Genomic DNA, 21,931 nt, shown 5'->3' with positions numbered 1-21,931 from the left:
ACCTCACTGGCTACAAATACAAAGGGTTACCTGGGGACGCTTTGTTGTAACATTTGAAATTCCTTTGAAAGTCTTCATATCATTACAACGATGAACAATCTTTAAGAAGAAGAAGAAACAAGCTTTATTGGGCACATACACAATCATACAGAGTACAACAGGCAGTGAAATGTGTCGTTTCCAAGCTGTGGACAACTTTAAACTTTCTAACTTAGGACTTAGAAATGCTCGGAAAGTAATAGTTCACAGCAGAAATATATCTGTGGGTGACTGACATCACTACATTGGAGCGTCCCTGTTAAAGGGTCATATGGGAGAGTAGAATCACTGCATCTACTGATGAATACCTTACTGACTTATATTGGTTTTATTTCAGTTCTAAGTTTGGTTTCTCGGTTTGATTTCAATCTAAATGGAAAAACCCAGAAAAAAGAATCCTCGGCGACCTTTGTCTTTGTTGTCAGATCCTTGGACAGTGTGTGTTACAGTGTCCTGTGCATGTTGTGTTGAGGTGAAGCAGATGGAGGTGAGGTCCCTCATGCTGCTGCTCTATGTTGTGATGGTTCAGAGGTGGCAATGTGCTACACCCCCACTTCTCCTAATGCCACCTGCTAATCCACCTGCAGGATTACTGTCCACTGTAATCACTCATCCTTCACTGTGACACACCTCACCTCACAGTGCAACTCCTGAGTCATTACACACACACACACACACACACACACACACACACACACATACACACACACACACACACACAGGGAGACGTGTACCTTGCATGTTTCTTATGGCTGTAGTTTTATATGGAATGTAAAACGTGTTAATCAGGTTTACCATCACTGTGTGATTTATCACTTATTGGATTTGGTTATAATAGTGACTTTCATGCACAGTACCTGGACAAACTATTAATAAGCATCACCAATATAAATATAAATTAACAAACCATTTGTGTTAGATATACAGACAAAGCAGAAACCAGAAGAGATTAACAATAAAAACATGAAGGAACAAGAAGCACAAACCTCTCCAAGGCAGCTCACTCTATGGGCAGTACTGTGTGTACTTTCAAGGGGACAGCGTCGTGTTTTCATTTTGTTTACTTTGATCTTTTTAAACATAATTTAAGAAGTTTTAGTGCAGAAAAATCAGATAAGATTAGCGTGACAGATGTTACTTTGTTTCCACCAACATTATGTGGGATTCCAAGATTCTTTATTTGTCACATGCATAGTCACACAACACACAGTGAAATGTGTCCCGAACTGCTCCTTGACTGTGCAAAACTACGGAGCCCCGCAGGGGACATGGGAGAAAAAAAAATTAAGACAGACTTTTGCAAGATCTCGCAAAACAAACTCGGGATCTCGCAAAACTTTTGCGAGATCTCGCAAAAGTTGAATTCCAACAATGGCGGCAGCTACTTAGTTGTAATATTACTCTTTCTGGGTCACAAAATAAACTTTTAAGATATTTTGAGGCGTGAATGTAGTTGTGTAAACGTCAGATACCTGCTCGGTTTTGCAAAAGTGCTCCGACGTTTTCGGAGATCTGACTAGGGTTGCCAACTCCCTGAGAAATAAATAAGGGACACCTCGTGGCCAGGGCCGGGCGACCCAGTTGTCTTCACCCTTCCCAGTGTGGTGAATTTTTTAGCTCTTTTTTGTGTGCGAAATTATTTTTTTAACCATTTGACTTGAATTTGATTTAAGTAGATGCGTATTCTTTGTGATATCAAGACATGGGAAACAAAAATCATTTAGCCATTTATTTTTAGCTCAAAATGACAACATTAACACAATAAAACACGTCTCTTTCTTAAACAGAAGCCTGTCATGCTTAACTTTTGATAATAAAAGTAAATCTTTCTTTAAAAGAACTCTGTCCTGCTTAACTTAAAATTATATAAATTAATAGAAAACAATAGAAAGAAAAACATTCTTGTAACACTGCACATTTAGTGCATTTAGTGCAATTGGCTTCAGCAGAGGCATTATTTCAGCTTTTGCTCCCGTTTGTAAACCCACTTGTTCCCATGATTACGCATCATAACTCATCATCATTATTCATCTATGTATTACTTTTATGTATTACTCATCTATTTGTTGCAATATATCCTTGCAGTTGTTTATTACACAAAATAAATTATATTATCACACTTCTGGCCACATAGCGCTGATATTCACTGCGCATGCCCATTTTAACCTTAACCAGAGGGTGTAAAAACAAACAAACCAGTGTTTACATACATATCTGCTTCTGCCGTGGCCTGGTGGACAAAAATTGGTTAAGGGTTCCCCGAGCTTTCACGCCCCTCATGTTCTTCATGTGCCCACCATTAGAAGCACGCCTATGGAAAAAGTGCGCCGGCACACAGTGCAGTGCGCTTTATAGGTGTTATTGTGCACTTTTCCAGCCAGGTGTTTTCCTTTTCCCATTCTTCCCTGCACTTTTGCAGCCTTTTTTTCTTTCTCTGAGAGGAACAAACATTGCTGGTCTAATGCCTGGCTCACACTGTGCGATTTTTGGCCCATTTTGAGGCGATTTTTGAGTCGTGCGACCAATTTGGTGATCGGCCCGATTTTGGTCTTCATCGTGCATCGTGTAGTATACGTGGGGTAACGAGAAGCGATTAACACCTCACGACCAGCTCCCGATCATCAATCGCTCGTGAGGGTGTCACCGCAGCCGCTCACACTGCTCACGCGCAAACACGTAAACGTCGGTGAAAAAGACGGAGCAGCACGGCTGTGCAGCGTGTGATCTGGACACAAGCGATGGAGGCACAACTTGTAGAACTTTGGAAAGCTCATCCGAGCCTTTTCGATGTGGCATCACCAAATTATCACGACCACAACAACTGTGAAAATAGTTGGATGGACATTGCTGCTCAATCGCAGCTGCCTGATCAGTGTTTTTCATTAGCAATTTAGCAAAGTTGATGGTGGTGTGTGTCTGTGCGAGTGAAAGACAGAGAGGGAGAGCGAGCGACAGATTTTCTGTTATAACCTTCATTTTATGGAGGCACAGTGTGACTCAGGTCGCATCAGAGCATCGGCGGTATAGTGTGAGACCTGCATCGTCACCTACGAACTTGTAACCCATGCGAGCCAATCGTGCAGTTTGAAAATCGCACAGTGTTTGCCCAGCTTCAGGTGTACTGTCGTCTGAGACTTGCACCGCAGTGTCGCCGTTTGTTTCCCCGTTGGCCATGCTTTTTGTTGTGGTCATCTGTTGTCTTCCGGTATTTTCTCCGCAAGCGACCTTTCCTCAACCAATGAGATGAGCGGTAATCTGAATTGTCATACTCGAATTGTCATAAGTGTGCTGTCAGCTCATTGGTCACAAAGCAGGAGCGGGGCTGGGAATTATGTTTTCAAACAAAGCGTTAATTACATTAAAACTTATAGACTACTTTTGATTCTCACTGTATTACGGGACAAAGTGCGTCCCTTATTAGCTCAATACGGGACGTGTACTTTTGTTTCTAAATACGGGACGATTCCGTTTTTTAAGGGACGGTTGGCAACCCTAGATCTGACACCCACTAGCTCGAAGCTAACGGGAGGTCGAGACCTACTACAGCCGGGAGGAACACCGCTTTCCCGGCACATCGTGCCTCGACCTCCCGGTCGGCTTCGAGCTGGCGGCCTCCGAAGAATGCGGCTAAAACTTTTGCGAGATCCCGAGTTTGTTTTGCGAGATCTCGCAAAAGTCCGTATTATTATTTTTTTTCTCCCATGTCCCCTGCGGGGCTCTGTACAAAACATTAAAAACAATAAGTCACTTTAAATAAAAAATTGGAAATTTTAAATTAAAAAACTGGAAATGTACAATGAATGTTAAATTGCTTTGTGCCATATTAGCACAGCAATGTACTGACTGAGCTTAAACTAGATGAAAGTCATGTAAACAGAGTGATCAGAGCAGGTGATGTAAGTAGGTGTGGATGTGTAAACAACTGGACATGAATAACTTGAGCTTATACTACAGTAGGATATGGAATATGTGTATCCAGTATATACACATTCAAGGCTTTCTGACAATTCACAATCTTTATATAAATATTTGTTTAAAACACAAGTAAACTGATAATGTGCAACAGCCAAAGAGTACAGTTTCTCCAAGGAGAATGAAAACGTCAGAAAACATCAGGTAAGCAAAATATCATAAAACTGTCTATGTTCCAAACAGCTGCAGATGCACTTGCTGGAGACAGGAACAAAAGCATCAGTACAGACCAAGAAAACAAATAAACAATGAATTAATGTTCAAAAAGTCTTGTCGGGAATAAATATACAGGGAAAAAATCACACAAACATCAACTTGAACATCCCAGAATGACCAGTGAAGTTCTGGGAGTCTGATTTAGACAATTCCAGCAGTCAGACACAATTTATCCTGTTGTCACTGTGTTTTACTGTTAGAGCGCCTAGATTTGACCCTTGCAGCAGATACTGTGAAATGCTGGAGCTCTTTGAAGAAGAATGTGATGCTCTCAGTGTGTAAACAGTAGCTTGGTAATAACCGACCTTTCTGTGGAGGCTATAATCCCAAACATACGCTGGGTCAACCCAAGGAGCAAATCAATCCAATCCAGGAACAGTTTGAGGGGTTGTCAATCCCCTTAAAAGCTCTTTGGTGGGATTTGAGGAAACAAAATGTATATTACTGGGATGGAAACTTTACTAAATGATGAATGGGCTGAGACTGCAAAAGAAAATCTTTTAGAATAGAGTTTGATATTTAGTGATCGCATCGTTAAGATTACAAATGATATTACCAATTTTATCATTATGCCAACAGCTGGTTATCATGTTACCTGTCTTACCTTAAACCAAGTGTGCGGTGAATAATATGAAACATTACACATATGATAATAACTAATTAGTCCAGTAACATGATGTACAGTCAGAAACCTTTTGTCTGAGGTGTATTTTTGATTTTCTAATCCTGTTTTGTTCCCACCACAGCTTTGTCCAGTATGATATATGCTGACCTCACTGTGCTCGATTCTTCAGGCTGGGATTTTACTTCATTTGAAGTATTTGTTCATTATTTCATTGGAAATTTTAGCTGGTTAAATGACCTTGCACTGCAGTTTCCTGTTTCAGACGATGAGTATTCCTCAGTTTAGGTGTAGAAAAGGAGAAAGAGACAGCGACTAAGATTTAAGCTGTTGTAACTGTATGTGAGGAGAGCGCTCTCACTGATATATGAATATGCTAGATTTCTCTCTCTTTGTCTGTTTTTATCTCTACACCAGCAACAGTTCAGTCCTATAAGTGAATTTCTACAAATCTGACTTGAATCATAACCTCATCTCAGAGCTGAACAGATTAGATGTCAGTGTTGATAGTCAGAGGCCTCAAGTTTATTCTTGTTACTGTGAAAGATCAGGTCAGGAGATCGTGACCAAATTACACGTTTAATTAAAAAAAGAAATAGATTTGTGCAGCTCATTTATTTATTTTCCATATCTGTAAACACGTCTGTTGTCATGGTAAAAATAAACAAAAACAACAAAAATAAACTGATAACATCTACATAAATTCCTTCAGAGTCTTCAATAAATATATTAATCTATAGAAATGTGGATGCAAACTTCAGCTTGACAGGATGACATGCAACACAATTTTCTGCAGGAGTGTGGGACGGCATGTCAGACGTGTTTTATGAGTTAAACACACTTAACTTTGATAGTGTTGCCAAATTGGACAAACTGTGACTGTGTGCAAATAAAATAAAACAGCTTGTGTAGATAACAACTGACTCAAGCTTGATTCTTTCTACTTTGAATATAATCTATACACAGATAGCAAATCAACAAATGAAGTCAATGTTTCAATCCTGCATATACTGCGTTGTGAAAAAAACACTTTCTGATTTCTTTCTTTGTTTTCTTGCATATTTGTCACACTTACATGATTCAGATTTTCAAATAAATTTTAATACTAGACAGAAATAATAAAACGAACTAAAGTAATTCTTTACAGTATTGCTTTGTCTTGATATGTGCTCAATCATCCAGGTAAATCTCAGAAGGTTGATTGTGTTCATCTGGCCGTAGTGTTTTCAGTGGGAGAAACGTTTCGACTTCTTCATTCTCAGCTAACTGCAGGTTTCCCCAATCATATAAACAGGACATTTGCATGACTGAAAGCAGCTCAGCTCAGTGGACCAACACCTCAAATTCACCAGGGAGGATATGAAAAGTGGCAGGTTGGCTTCCATAGAAGCAGAAATTGGGGACATTTAAAAATTGATGTCCACCGTAAACCTACGGATACGGATCAGTATCTAAGGTTTGACTCTCATCATCCACTGGAGCATAAACTGGGTGTCATCAGGATGCTATAACACAGAGCGAACACCATCCCCACTGACACAGCAGCCAGGGAGGCAGAAGAACAGCACATCAAAAAGGCCCTGAGTAAATGTGGTTATCCCAGCTGGACATTTGTCAAAGCTGGGAAGGTGCCTAAAGAAAGCTCCAGCCGATCCAGGAGAGAAGGACAGCCGCTGCAAAAACTAGTAGTGAACGTGTACGTGTCAGGAATATCGGAACAGTTGAGATGCATTTTTCTCTAAACACCGCATCTCCGTGGCCTTTAAACACCAAAACACCAAAAATTGGTCCACCCCAAGGATCAGGCCCCCCGACACAAACAGAGTAACATAGTGTACACTGTTGAGTACCAAGACGATTGCCAGGATTTATACATCGGGGAAACCAAACAACCTCTGGTGAAGCGGATGGCACAACACAGAAGAGCTACCTCGTCAGGCCAGGACTCTGCAGTTTCTTTACACCTACAGGCCAGTGGACACTCTTTCAATGATGAGGATGTAACATCCTGGACAGGGAGGAATGCTGGTTTGAGCGTGGAGTCAAGGAGGCCATTTACGTGAAAAGGGAAAGACCATCTCTGAATCGAAGAGGGGGCCTAAGGGTACATCTGTCACCATCTGACAATGCTGTGATTGCAGCCATTCCCCAACCTCTGTGAATGGGACTCATGGCCATTGATCAGTGGTCTTTGATCAGTGGTTGTTGATCAATGGTCATGACAATTTGCATATTAATCATCAAGGAACTGACCTCCCAGCCCATTGTTCCTTCAGTGGGCTGGTTTTAGTGATTATGCAAATGTACTGTTTATAAGATTGGAAACCTGCAGTCAGCTGAGACTGAAGAAGTCACTTGAATGAGTGATGAAACGTTTCTCACACTGAAAACGCTACGTCCAGATGAACACAATCAACCTTTTGGAATTCACAGTACTGGTCTGATTCAGCTAAACTGGACACTTTTTGCACATGAATGGCCTGTTGGCCTGTTTTAGGTTATGCCAAAGCATCTCATCATTGTTTTAAACCCCAAAATAGCATCAGAATCATTTGGAACCAACAGTCTTTCTGCAGTTTCCATATAATCTAATATCCCACCCCTATATGCTAGCATGTTTACATTCAGGTAACCATGTTGTAAGAGACAGGCCTGAACGTTTAAGGCAACAAAGTGTGACTGCAGAAAATTAAATAATAGGTTCTGAGGTCGTCAGAAGAAGCAATAAGAGGCACAGCTTTCCAAAGTCAGAGTGATTAAAAATAAATAGAAAAAATAAAAAACAGCAAACACTGTGGCTCAAGTAAAAAAAAAAATCAAAGTTGATATGAAAAAGACGACAAAAGAGGAAAACAGCTGGAAGTCAAGAGCCAAATGATGTGTCAGTAAGAAACTCCCTGTAAAGAACATAAATCCATTTTTTTCTTCAACATCTATGGGATAGTGCCAAGAAATGATAATATAAGTGACAACATCTAATAATGACAGAAGGATTTTTTTTGTTGAATTATTAACACAGTTAAGATAAGATGAGATAAGGGATAGCGTTTTTAATATAAATTAAAAAGGTTAGAGCTCACACCTTTACATTTAGTATTTATTTGTTTAATCCAAATTTTACTTAATTATAAGTCAAGGAGTTCCACAGGGTTCTGTGCTGGGACCAACATCTTTCTTATTGTACATGTTTCTCTTAGGCAGTAGAACGTTTTATAATTAGAACACACAGAAGACATTTCCCCTGGTGAGTTATACTTATCTATGAAGCCAGATGGCACAAATCACCATATTCATGGTAGCACATTCAAATTCACTCACTTGTGCCTGCCCTTCCTCTTGGACACAAGTAGCCTTGCCTAAAAACCCATCTTTGTAAACTAGCATCTCTGACTACTGTGTGTTGCGTCGTGTCACCACATCCTGTAGGGACACATCTCTTATTAATAAAATCAGGGAAAATTGACCTTAATCTCGTCATTCTGCATTTTTGAATCCACCTGTTCTTGTTGAGTTTAAAACACATCCCATGTCAGGATGATGATTTCTTACTTCCAACTTAGATAAGTGTAATTCCCTATTATCAGGATTCAAATCTCTATCATTGGGTTTCTATGTGTAATTTTTTTTTCTTGCTATAAGGTCTCATCTTATCTTTAGATATTTACTTTCATAGTTGCAGAATGAAATTAATGTGCAACCACGAAAGAACTGGGTGAGACAAATGTCTCTGACAGTACAGTGCTCCAACGGGTGTGAGTCCCAACCTGGCTGGTAGTTGGGGGCGGGGTCTGGAGGGCTGTTTAATGGCGTTCTGTGTGGAGCTGCTGGTGGCACCTGGTTTGCACAGAGGAGATTACTAAAATGTGTGTGTGTGTGTGTGTGTGTGTGTGTGTGTGTGTGTGTGTGTGTGTGTGTGTGTGTGTGTGTGTGTGTGTGCAGGGTGAGTGATTGGTCCTGACAGCAGTCTCTGTATTGCTGGCTGGCCTGCAGATTTAGCCGACCTGTTTTAGACGCTCTAATCTGGATTAACTGCAGCAGTGTGTCAGTTGGGACGAGGACCGGAGCCTCCCCCACCCCCTGCCCCTTCACCTGCTTTTCCTCTCACTTCCCCTCCATCCACCCATCCATCTGTATGTGGGTCTTTTCTCCCCGCCTTCCATCCACCTGGATACCTGGTCTCTGTCTTCTTTACCATCTTTCTGAGCTTTAAGGCCTCGTTCAGCACACAAATCAGAAAATGTTCAGTTGCAAATATAAACGTTGGCTCACTTGACTCACTCTGAAAATGTCTCTGTAAGTCCTGTTTTGGGGGGAAGGGTAGGGATTAAACCAGCTCAGTCCTCTTCCCTATTTCCCTATTTGTTGTTGCAGCCGTAGGAAGAGCTGTCCCACTGATGAACAGAGAGCGCATTGCAATCATCAAGCGGGCAGTGTTTGAACACCACTTTTATTTTAAACAAACATAAATCAGTCCGAAAAGATTAGCAGTGTTTAATAAAAACAACATCACTATTCAACAACACCAACGCCCTAAAAGAAAGTAAAACAGAACGATTACATAGCTAAAAGTAAAACATTACTCTTTAATAAGTCCTGATTTAACAATCTAATAAAACAACAACAAAGCTCGTCGAAGCCAGAACCCTATAAGCCTGTAAAGGTGCCTGTCAGTCACACATGTACAGTATGATACACTCACTCCTGAGAATGATTCTTTCATCACTGGCAACAACCTGCTCCACAAGAACAGTTTGGGACTAACGCGACCCCACCTGTGTGTTTTTAATCCATTCCCATGTAAACCCGAGGTGTCTCCTTCAGGTGCAGCAGTGCTCTCTCCTCTCTTTCCAGCGCATCTTCTTCTCTTACCTTTTTTGGTTCAGTTTACCTGCTGACCCATCCAATTCACACCCCTGCAGTGCTGCTGCTGTTGTTCCATCCCGCACCGCCACTGAACGGATTGCTCTGTCTTTCCTCTCTTTATCTGGAGATAAGATACTTACTTTTGAGATAAAGCATATTATGATAAATCAAATGAGCTTTATCGCTTTTGTGCATCTGGGTGTGTGTGTGTGTGTGTGTGTGTGTGTGTGTGTGTGTGTGTGCATGTGTTAATACAGCTGCTTTGCAGATAGATATAATCTGTGAATCCATGAAGTGTTGCAGATGTGCAGCAGCTTCACTGATCAGAGAGGGAAAATGACTGAACATGATCTGTGGGAACTAACTTCTTGTAGGCGTCATAGTTTTTATTCTAGAAATTATTTTTTATTTTGATAAACTACACAGGTCAGGATTGTGGACTGTTTGTTTAAAATATACAATCAGACTGAAAATGATATATTTAATATGGTAGATTAGAAGTTTGGGGGAGATATCTATATTATTTATACTTGGAGGACTTTCTTTGTATTCAGGTTAGAATAAATTGTTCAGGCAAAGTATTGCGCGTGCCTGCCTCTGTGTATATGTGTGCGTGCGTGTGTGTGTGGGAGGGGTTTGTTGGAGACACTTGCTCCCTCTAATTAGCAGTGTGCGCCGGTAAAGAAACTCAGTAGAGCGACCTCACCAAGGCGCAAAGGCATCCGAAGGCCACTTCACCTGTGTGACTTTGTGTGAAGTTGGACAGAGAGGCGGTCCGGATGCTCGCTGCTCTGCGGTGTGCTGCCCAGCTTAGCTGACAGTCGGTTACAGCTGAAAGAGCAGTTTAAGAAAAAAGGAAAGCGAAAGAAGAAAAAAGCACTTTGACGCTTGTCTTGTGAACTCCTGCGCGCCCCGCTTATCCGTTCAGCGCCTGGCCTCGGACGCACCGACTTGTTGCCCCGGCTGAGCTCTGAGGGGGCCACGGCTGCTGCGTTGCGTATCCGACCTACAAGTCTGCGACAGGACTTAAAAGGCTGCTGTAAGGATGATGTCCTACATAAAGCAACCCCATTACACCATGAACGGGTTAAACGTGCCTGCCCCTGGGATGGATGTGCTTCATACAACCGTCGCTTATCCACGTAAGTTTGAACTTTTATAGGAAAAAACTAAAAATACGCATTTCTGTCCTCACAGTTTCCAGAATCACGTTTGTCAGAATGGTGCGTAAAAACGCGCAGGTTTCGATGCTTTAGCAAACGAAAACATTCTTTTTCTGTCAGTGACTGATGCTGAATATAGTCTCTAATTATTACGCTGGACTGAATAAAATTATAATAATAATAATAATAAAAATATTTCTGAAGAACTGTCGTAGTAAGAGATATTTTGTCCGTCGGTCTTTAAACTTCCACATTATGCGGCTCTGTGGATAAATTTATACGTGAGATTTATTTTTTAATTAAATGGAAAACTATTAGTTCTGAATTCAGACGAACACAGATTGTTGTTGTTAACGTTTCTTAGCGGCTTCATTAACGCTCAGATTGGTATTTTATATATTAGAAATTCTAATATATAAAATATTTGTAATAATTCTTGTTCTTCTGCAAATACAACAAGGCAGCTGGCTCTATGCACCATGAAAGGTAGACTCACAGCACTTTTAATGGAAATCCTATTTTATAAAATAAAAAGTCGCCGTTTCTGCTTTTCAAAGTAAAGCGAACTCCTCTAAAACCTCTGACTTCGATACTTCATTTTGAGACTTATTCTATTTATTTTTTGTCTTTTTCGTGGGGAAAACATATTAACAACTGGCATGGCATAATACTGAGATATTTCTATTAATACTTTTTAGTATTTGTTGTCAGCTGGAAAATAAAACTGTCCAAAGAATCACTTGAGCGCTTGTTCTGTTCTTTTTCTACAAAGATGATTCAAATCACTCACATAAAGACTCATAATTCATGCCGCCTCTCTGTTGATGTTAGCACGATAATCCCCTCTCTATGTCATTTCTTTCAGCCACTCCCAGGAAGCAGCGCAGGGAGCGCACCACCTTCACCCGCACACAGCTGGACATCCTGGAGGCGCTCTTCTCAAAGACCCGCTACCCAGACATCTTCATGAGGGAGGAGGTGGCCCTCAAGATCAACCTGCCTGAGTCACGTGTCCAGGTACTGGAGAAGTAGGCTACTGCCAAGATGGAGGCCACTGTGTTCAGGCCTTGTGGGTTCCTCATAGTGAGCTGTGTTATGAACGTCTGCATAGAAGTCTGTATCTATGCCTCTGTAACCCAAACCTCTGATTATTAATACATTATGACATGTCTGCATGACTGCTAACATGTTGAATCTATTTTGTTTTGGTGACCTCAGGTTTGGTTTAAAAACCGCCGTGCCAAGTGCCGCCAGCAGCAGCAGCAGAGCAGCGGCCAGTCCAAGCCCCGGCCTCCCAAAAAGAAGGCCTCGCCAGCGCAGGAGCCTAGCGCTCCTGATCCCGTTCCTAACCCATCTGGCTCATTCAGCCCCTCCTCAGCACATTCTGGCCCCAGCCTGGCCCCGAGCTCCAGCACCGGAAACACTGCCGTGTCCATCTGGAGCCCAGCCATCTCACCCCTGCCAGACCCCTTGGCGTCCTCCTCGGCGCCCTGCATGCAGCGGCCCTCACCTTACCCTATGAGCTATGGCCAGCCGTCAGCCTACACCCAGGGCTATGCTAGCACAACCTCCTACTTCACTGGCCTGGACTGCAGCGCCTATCTGTCCCCCATGCATTCACAGTTGTCAGGCACCGGAGGTGCTCTCAGCCCCATTGCTGTGCCCTCTATGGGGGGCTCCTTAAGCCAGTCCCCAGCATCTCTGTCTTCACAGGGCTACAGCACTGCCTCTTCCCTGGGCTTCACCTCTGTCGACTGCCTGGACTACAAGGACCAGCAGGCCTGGAAGCTGGGCTTCACCACAATGGATTGCCTGGATCACAAGGACCAAAACTCCTGGAAGTTCCAGGTTCTCTAGAAAGGGTGTCAACATGCCACGTGCATCAGTGAATCCCATGTAAGATAGGGCAAAGCAGTTCTCCCAGAGGACTTAACATTGATTTCTCAGTTTGTCATTTATAAGATTTTCTGTAGGAAATGCGTTTGATTTAAAAGGTTTGGAGATGAACAAATGAATGAGTGTCATCGATGCTGCCTGACTGCAAATCATGTCTGTTTTCTTCTTCGTGTTATCTTAAATAAGAGAACAAACGCCTTTAAACAGTTTGAAGGAAAAGACTGGAGAAACAACACAAGCTATCTCTTTCTCTCGCACACACACACACACACACACACACACACACACACACACACACACACACACACATGCACACACACACACACACACACACTTTGTGTTCCGTTTGTATAGAGTGAAAGGAGAGCTTTTTGTCCTGGAGGAGCTCCTGTAGGTCCTCCTTCAGGGTTACGTTATTTTGAGCTATTTATTATTATTAATATTATTATTTGAAGTTCCATTTGAATATCTAATTTGACTGCATTTAGATCTTTTTTAGCTTTCGTGTTAAGTATTACAATGTTCACCTTTAGTGTCATCATCTTGATCTGTTTGATGGAGAAAAAAATAGATTTTCTGTTTTAAATGTGACACATTAAAGTGATCCGTTCTTTACATGTTTGCGCACTGATGATCTTTGGGATGAGTTCCAGTTTGAAAGTGTAGCTTTAGCGGATTTGGAAGACACAGTTCGGGGTCAGTGTGAAGTGGACGTTGGATGTAAAGTGGCCATGTTGTAGCAGTGGGCTCTGGAGCCGCCATGTTTGTCATAAGGCCTGCATGGCTCTCCCTGTTCCATCTTGGTTATTTTAGCTTATCTGATTCTGGGAGTGTTCCAATCCTCTTAGAATCCCTTCAGCAATGCCCTAAGTGAATTAGTTAGGATTATTGCCCTACCTCCCTCTGTCTGTCACCTACCTCAGCCTCTTCTTCCACTTCCAACTCCTGTTTCCCTCCATCTTTTCTGTCTATTCTCTCCCATCAGCTTTGCAGTATTACTTTTTCCTCCACCTCTGGCTGTTTTCTCTCTTAAAGCCTTTTCAGTTTAGCTGCATCTCTGTTGTCCCAAAAACAGCTGTCTCACTGACCACAGTGCAGTTTAATAAAGTGCTTTTTGCTTACAGTTGTTTCATTAATTGTGTTAGCTCACTATCAGCTGAGCGGTTCCACTTCTTTCACGGCTCCTCTGACAGTCCCAACATGATTACTGCAACACTAACTTACCGCTGACATCACATAGGTGCAGTTTGTGTGTTGCAGTAGGTTTGGTCAAATGTTTTAAATAAATTCCATGTTTTTACCCAAAAAACGAAACAGTTTGCCGTTTAAGTATCTGAGTATCACAAAAACTGTTCATGTCAGCCACACTAGTATAAAAGTATAAGTAATACCAGTTTTTGTTGCCATGCAAATGATCTCATCACAGCCCTCGACTATGAAAATGTAGCGCAGCGAGAGTAGTGAGCGGGTAGCAACGGACATTTCAAAGCATTTTTCTGCACTCGACGCTGACCTAATCCCACTCTGTGCTCTGCTTAATCCCTCTGCCCTCCCTCTCTGTGGTGCAATTGGTTAATCCCTGCATCTGCACGCCCTGATTGGTTAACCTCACTTGGACGGTGCAGTGCACTTGTAATCTCCCCCCTCAGCACAGAGTGTTTCAGACAGACATTTGCGCTGTAATCCCACAGAGGAGCAGATGTGATGGGGGATGGACAGCACTGAGCAGACCTTGAGGAAGGTGAATACGGGAAAGCTGAAACACCACCGACAGTCTGCGAAGGAAAGCTTCAGGCTCTGAAGAAGAAAGAAACCTAATCAAGAAGTTCAAGTGTTATTACAAGTAAACGTTACAGGTTAAAAACATAACAGAAACTAAATGTTAAATATCTAGAGCCTAGAGGTCAGCCGATGTACCGATGATGATGATTAATAATATCATTATTATTTTATATCCAAAGTTTTTTAACTTCAAAACAGAGGTCAGATTTAAAAACATCTCCATGGTTTTATCAGTCTGCTTGGTGTCTTTGGTCCATGAACCAAGCTGACTGTGGGCAGAGGTGATATAAGAAACTCTACACATCGAATTTGTTTTCAGGGAAGTTTATAAAATGTTGGCATCACTCAAGAATTTAAGATAATCGATGTTGCTTTTGGATAGCAGTGAGGACTCTAACGGTGTCATTTCCATAGCATTGGTGGGGAACGCTATCAAAGATCTGGCTGAGTAGCAGCATGTCACTGAAAATAAAAGCAAACTGAGCCCTGAGGAACGCCACAAAAACCATAGACAACACGGACGCAAGTGTTATCTCTGTCTGCAGAAAAGGCAGCCATTAGCTTATCCAGGGATCTTTTAATTCAAACTCAAGTTTCGAGATGATCCGGAGAGTGTATTGCTCAACGTTTGGGACAGAGTTGCTCAGTTTTAGTGCTTTTAGATGTGCTTTCTCTGTTAAAGCATAATAATGATACTCATAAAATACATTAAGTAAAACGAAACTGAAATCTCTTTCTCCACCTTAGATAAAGATGTTCACTTCACTTCCTCAGTAACTGAGGATCTAGTTTTTCTGTATCTATAGATTAGTTTAATTTACTATCATTTACTATATTCTACTATAATAGATTAATTTACTATAATAAACAAATCATTTTATGTTCAGTATTTTTTTATATTATCATATTCTGAGAAGAAACTTAGTAGAATAAAAATATAATGAAATATGAAGTAGATGAGAATATTTTATTCCAAATACACCAGATATGGGAGGGAAGGAAATAGTAAATGGTCAGGATATACAGTAGAAACATGCGTCGGGAAGCGTGGATTGCATTCCCTCTGTGTACATGTCGATTTTCTCCAGTGGAGATTCAAAGAATGAATGTTTACAGCTTCATGCTGACAACAGAGGGACCAGGTGTCCTACTTTATGAGGAGCTGCACAGCATTGTCATGTTTTATTGTAAAGTCTGTCTTTTGTGAAATAAAGAAAGGACTCACCCTGACGTTAGAAGCTTTGCAGGTTTCTGTGGAACAAACTAGCACAAACAAACAAAATGCGACAGTTAAAAATATTAAAGTAGGTGACACCAGTGGGAGGTAATTCTCAAAGTTTTTGTTTGTATTTTGCCTATTATTTATTTATTTATTTATACACAGGACACATGAATCTCTTATGCTCATCTATACAAGCATTCCCACTGAAACTGAGGAGCAGACAATAAGCAGCTTAAAGAGTTCATTTTTTAATCGAGTAAACTTCAGATTCCTTCAGAAAAACTGGACTCCATTGAAGTAGTTCACAGGCACATTGAGACCTTAACATGCTAAATGCCAAACTGTGACCTGCATAGTTTTGTATGTCCAATAATAACATTTCTTTCACACCTCTCACCTGTATTCATTTGCCACACGTGGTGCTTTCACCCACGTGTCTCTCCAGGATTTGTTCACCTTACTCACTCATGAGTGATTACAGTGTTGAAAATACTTTTATTTTATGTAAATACATCATTTTTTACTACACAAAACTCAGTTAAATATTTTGCCTGTGAAAACAACCCTGACCCCATTAGAGGCTCTGTACGATGTTCTGGCAGCATTTTTCCTACTTTTTCTTTGAACATGTGTCACTTATGTTTATGGAGTCTTTTATTGACGAGTTTGCTGGCCGTTAAATCCTTATTTAAGGTCTCCCCCATGTGGAAGTTCGGCTTCTCTGCACTGATAAACAGCACAGCTTTCTGTTCAGATTGAACTGCAGCGTACGTAACGCAAACATGACACACAAACTCATCCATGTGTTTTAACATCTATTTATTACCACCATAATATGAGAAATTTGGAAAATACAAAGATCAGCTTATTTATACGTCTGACAATCTCAAGGAATAAGAAAAATATAAAAGAAAAAAGTATGAGGTTATACTGTGCATCCAGAATTTTGATAAGGGACAGATTATATGCTCAGGTGTAGAGAAGCTGCAGGAGACACACAGACCCTAAACATGCAGAGGTTCACTATGTCAATTCATACTGGTGTGACAAGTATAATGCTAATCTGTGGTGACAGAGAGAGACGGAGGCTGAATGTGACGACTAATCTACAGTGAACAGAAGAGGAGACAGTGAGACCCCGCCCCCTTGTGGCTGCCATTAGAATTGAAGTTTCCTTGGAAAATGGAGAAGCCCTTCCTGATTTTCTATAACAAATCACTGCAAACAAAAAGACCCTAACTGATCATGTTGATACTATTAATTGCTTTTTACTTCTATTTTGATAACTGTATAAGTGGTAAAGGAGGAGATGCTTCTCTATGAATTAGATGTGTAAAAAAAAAAAAAAAAAAAATAGACACCATATCCACAACAATAATATTCATAAGAAACCAAGAGATTTTTGTTTGAGCACAGCTGGTTTGGAAGATCAGTTTTCACAGGAGCACACAAACAAACAAGAGCAGGTTGCACAGGTGACGGAGGTGCACTGAAAAGCCACAGCTGCAGAGCAACAGGAGAGTCGGGGTGCAGAAGGACGCACTGAGCAGGAGGATGTTCAGAGGGGGCGGAGGCCTCGGGACTAGTTTTAATAGCACCCTGCTGTGGAAGTTGCAGCTCCCCTTAAGCAGACTAACCCCTCGGCCTTGTCCCTCTGCTTTGGCTCCGTTTGCCACAAAAACTGCACCTGCTCAACTCCAGGTGAGCTTACTGATGGGCTTCCAGATTTGAAGTAGCTCCCAAACCCATGGATGCATGTTTGCCTATGTGTGCACATGTGCATCTGATCTGCCAACCCTTTACATGCACGAAGAAGGTACCCTAAAACATTTGGTGAAGACAAAAAAAATTACAAATTGATCAGACGTCAACATATTTCTATCTCTTCATAATCAAGATTACTCTAAAGTCTACCGAGAAGCTGGGTAGGCTGGGGAGAGAATGGAATAGGGACGGGTGGAAGTGGGTGGATGGAGTAAAATGAACGCGTAAAGGCAGGGATGGGTAAAGAAAAATAGGACAGAGATGAAACATCAGGGAGGCCATCTAAGCGCGCTCTCCACGGATGCGGCGTGCCAGCTGGATGTCTTTGGGCATAATAGTGACACGCTTGGCATGGATGGCACACAGGTTAGTGTCCTCAAACAGACCCACCAGGTACGCCTCACTAGCCTCCTGCAGGGGACAAACACAAACAATATTAGCAGTACATATTAATGTTTTAATATAAGAGAAAAGAACCTAAACTTTGATCTGCTGCATTGGTTTAAGTGTAGTCCTTAAATATCGACAGCTGAAAGCACGAAATTCTCTAACAGCCCCTTAAAAGTCATAACAAAGGACAAGACAGACTTGCATGTAATATGCTGATACCCTTCAGAGTTCACATTACAAGTTAAACTCATGGACCGAACATTTGGAAACTTCTCCACAGAGGCACATTGATGAATCAAAAAATTAGTGCCGCTAATTGTACAAAGTGCTAAAAAACAGTTTGGGAAAAAAAACCCTAATCAAACAAATTTAGAAGAATAAGGCAAGTGATGTCAAAGCTTCTACTAGCAAAAAAACTAACTGTTAACAGCATGGACCTCCTTCCCACATCCAACATAGCAGTGTGGCTTCACCTGCAGAGCTCCGATGGCAGCGCTCTGGAAACGTAGGTCAGTCTTGAAGTCCTGAGCGATCTCCCTCACCAGGCGCTGGAAGGGCAGCTTACGGATCAGAAGCTCAGTGGACTTCTGGTATCGACGGATCTCTCTCAGAGCCACCGTACCAGGCCTGAAACGCATGACCTCAAGCTCAGTACAATCATTTATTTATTTATTTTTACACCTGTCAGTAATGTTGACAGTTAAGGCTGAGTCTCCCTAATTAAAATACTTTTTGTGGCTCCGTGCAGAATTTGCAGGGTAAGGATTGCTAATTAAACTTCTGATATGATAGGGAGCAATTAATGTGACTCAAAATTAATGTTACCTGTAACGATGGGGCTTTTTGACACCACCTGTGGAAGGGGCGCTCTTGCGGGCAGCCTTGGTGGCCAGCTGCTTACGAGGAGCCTTTCCTCCAGTGGACTTACGAGCAGTCTGCTTGGTACGAGCCATTACGACAGAGTATCACCTGACGGAATACAAAAAAACCCAAACAATGTATCTGTTTCTATTCACTTCATCATGACATTAATCGTTGCACACTGGACAAATGATCCTGCTAAGCTAGTGGCCTTGAACTCAGATAAATAACTAAATTAATTAAAGTTTCCAATATTCAGTGCAGCAGCTCTGAAATATATATAAGTAATTAAAACATACAACTTCCCCTCTTTTAGCAGTTCGTTTTATTTGTTATCAAGTAATTCTGCATTTTAAGTTTTTAATATTTTTGTATCAATTATTAACGGATTTATAATTAAACATGTTATAAATACTTGGTTCCTAAGTCATTTTGGACCTCCTGATAAAACTTTTCCCCCGGGTTTGGCCGCTGCACAAACACAAAGACTTTAGCCAATCTAGAGACTGTGGGATCCCAATTTAGCCAATCACAACCTTCAACAGGCCGTCACTCTGAATCCCACCAATCAGCTGTGGCTCCACTGTACACCCAAACCAATGATGTTTCAGCCAGGAGTATTTTAGGGCGGGACAAGTATTGTTAACTCCGCCTCATACCGCAAGATTATGGCCGCAGACCGAAACGAACCTACCAATACACAGGCAACGAGCGGGATGTAAACTTTGACATTTTCCCACCAAAACAGAAAATGTGTGCTCACAAGAGCATTAACAAATCGTAGTAGACAAGTGAGCGTATCGAAAAACAGTCAAAGACGGATGAAGTAGAGGTATTTTAAAGCGAAAAAGCGAGGTAGAAATCGCCGCTGAAAGTGGACTACATATTTCGGCAGTGGAAGTACTGAGCCGTTTTTCTCTGCCTGGGGAAGCTGCTTTCTCTTTTCACAACACCATCGAAAAAACACGATATTAAAGCAAAAAAATAAGTTTATCTACTCTATTTTCTTCACCAAATGGTGACTATTGTTCTTAGTTAAGAAATAATTAAGGAATTTTTTACTTACCGGGGGTGAATTTTGTCTCTTTTCTTCGCAAGGATAGAAGTGTGTTCTGGTTGTCTGGCAGTGTCAGATATTTACTATCTCTCACACAATGGAAGCAGTGCGAGCGGGAGCAAAATGGCGCCCGTGTCAATCATCTGTCTCCCACAATGCAATGGTAACATTTGTAAACAATCTAACTTCATTTCCTCAAGTTTTCTCCTTCAAACTCCAACGATGTAGAAAACACTAGATCAAGAAAATCATAAAATAATTACGTTTTCGACTTTTTTTTTTTAACGCTTTGCCTCAAAATCGCGTGTTAAGAAATGTAAAACGCAAAACCAATGAGATAATATGATAAATATCAGGGAATAAGGCACACTTTGACTTCGAACAGTAGGGAAATGAGAAGGAAATGGATAACACTTTTTAGAATTAACCAAATATTTGTTATTCGCAATATAAATTAGTCCAGATTAATTAAAAAATACAAATATTTCTCTTTATCATGCTAAAAATATAATGTAAGTGCGCTAACCGAAATGAAAAAATATTACTTGTCTGTTTTAGTAATTATGGATCTCCGTTATAAATTCAAACTAGAAACTGAATTTAGATGACAAACATGACAGCTGTCCTACTGTAATTGTCTTTTTTACACGAGGTTTCTGATCAGTATATGAAACAGGAGGGAAAACTAAGTACAAGCACAACTCCAAACTCTGCAGTTCTCTTACCAAACCTGAGAGTTTCTGTTCTTGTGGTGGTGGTATGATGTTTTTAGCACATTCTCCTTCATGTTGGTCACGTTTAAGCATTAGACGTTATACCAAAGTTGGGGTAAGACAATTACATTCATTTTTTAAAAAGCTGATTCATTATATATGCTTTATGTTTTCATAAATGTTTCTTTGGAAAGGAATTAATATTCTTATGCATTTTAGATCCCCCTGTTGGTCAAATTGAGAAAGCCATGAGGTTTGTGGAGCTGTCATTTTAAAATACATAAGGCATTCTGCTCATCTTACATCATCACACCTGAGCCAGGGATTACGTTGCATTCTCTTGATTCTCCTGCAGCAAGCATTTCCTTTTCAATTAACAGCTTACCCCAGAGATTTGTGCTTCATCCACAGGAGGGGGAAATGGGCCAAATAACTGGTCAATGCCTGTGAATCTTCAGTTGTTTTCAGTCCCGTTGCACCATGTGTATAAAACAAAAGGACATATCCATGCATTCTGGCTTTATAAACATTTGAAAGCACTGAATGTAATTTGAGCATGGTCCTGCAATAAGATGCTACTGTTCCAAAATGTTCCTTCCGATATATTTCACCATCAGTTGTAACTGGTGTTTTTGCAAACTTAAGAAACCAGAGCAACTCAGCCACAAAGTCCAGACCATGTAAAGTTACTGAGCCGGGTCTCCAACTGCAGAGCTGCATAAAGCCACCAACACTCTGCTATTCAGTAAGTCGTGTTGCTCTGAAAAGAAGTCCATCACAGCGCATTTACATCAAAGTTATTATAGTTCAGTTTAGTTTCATTTGGCTCAAAGTCATGTAGACATCCCACCTGTCCATCAAAGCCTCATCAGGTAAGCTGTGTGTGTAAATGTAGCTGAACCAATAAAGACTAAATTACATTTAATTATAGGGAACACAATATTGTTTATTTTTGTCAAAAGTATAGTTTATTTTCATTTCAGCAAACTGCAATGTTTTGCCACACCTACTTTTTACTGTAATAACTTATTTCAATCATGTGGGCGATCGTGGCTCAAGAGTTGGGAGTTCGCCTTGTAATCGGAAGGTTGCCGGTTCGAGCCCCGGCTTGGACAGTCTCGGTCGTTGTGTCCTTGGGCAAGACACTTCACCCGTTGCCTACTGGTGGTGGTCAGAGGGCCCGGTGGCGCCAGTGTCTGGCAGCCTCGCCTCTGTCAGTGCGCCCCAGGGTGGCTGTGGCTACAATGTAGCTGCCATCACCAGTGTGTGAATGTGTGTGAATGGGTGGATGGACTGGATGTGTAAAGCGCTTTGGGGTCCTTAAAGCGCTACACAAATACAGGCCATTTACTATTTACCATTCATGTAGTA

At 41.2% G+C, this 21,931-nt stretch overlaps 2 protein-coding genes and 1 long non-coding RNA gene across 3 annotated transcripts in view; 2 read left to right on the top strand and 1 right to left on the bottom strand.

The window, feature by feature from the left end:
- LOC146509341 (uncharacterized) overlaps positions 1-21,931 on the top strand; it is a 236,846-nt gene that overhangs the window by 134,214 nt on the left and 80,701 nt on the right. The gene's annotated exons all lie outside the window — the stretch shown is intronic.
- Positions 9,823-13,892, top strand: LOC146509343 (homeobox protein otx5-like). The gene is made up of 3 exons (XM_085173964.1): positions 9,823-10,854; positions 11,741-11,892; positions 12,094-13,892. Exons 1-3 carry the CDS (start codon positions 10,758-10,760, stop codon positions 12,730-12,732), a joined length of 888 nt encoding a protein of 295 aa, XP_085030090.1. The 5' UTR covers positions 9,823-10,757; the 3' UTR covers positions 12,733-13,892.
- Positions 16,578-20,011, bottom strand: h3f3c (H3 histone, family 3C). Its single transcript, XM_085173967.1, has 4 exons — positions 19,857-20,011; positions 18,755-18,898; positions 18,403-18,556; positions 16,578-17,950 (listed from the first exon to the last, which is right to left on the bottom strand). Exons 2-4 carry the CDS (start codon positions 18,880-18,882, stop codon positions 17,822-17,824), a joined length of 411 nt encoding a protein of 136 aa, XP_085030093.1. The 5' UTR covers positions 18,883-18,898; positions 19,857-20,011; the 3' UTR covers positions 16,578-17,821.

Source organism: Neolamprologus multifasciatus, chromosome 10 (genome assembly GCF_963576455.1).
Source record: "Neolamprologus multifasciatus chromosome 10, fNeoMul1.2, whole genome shotgun sequence".
Lineage (NCBI taxonomy): Eukaryota > Metazoa > Chordata > Actinopteri > Cichliformes > Cichlidae > Neolamprologus > Neolamprologus multifasciatus.
This window is presented reverse-complemented; position numbering and strand designations above follow the sequence as displayed.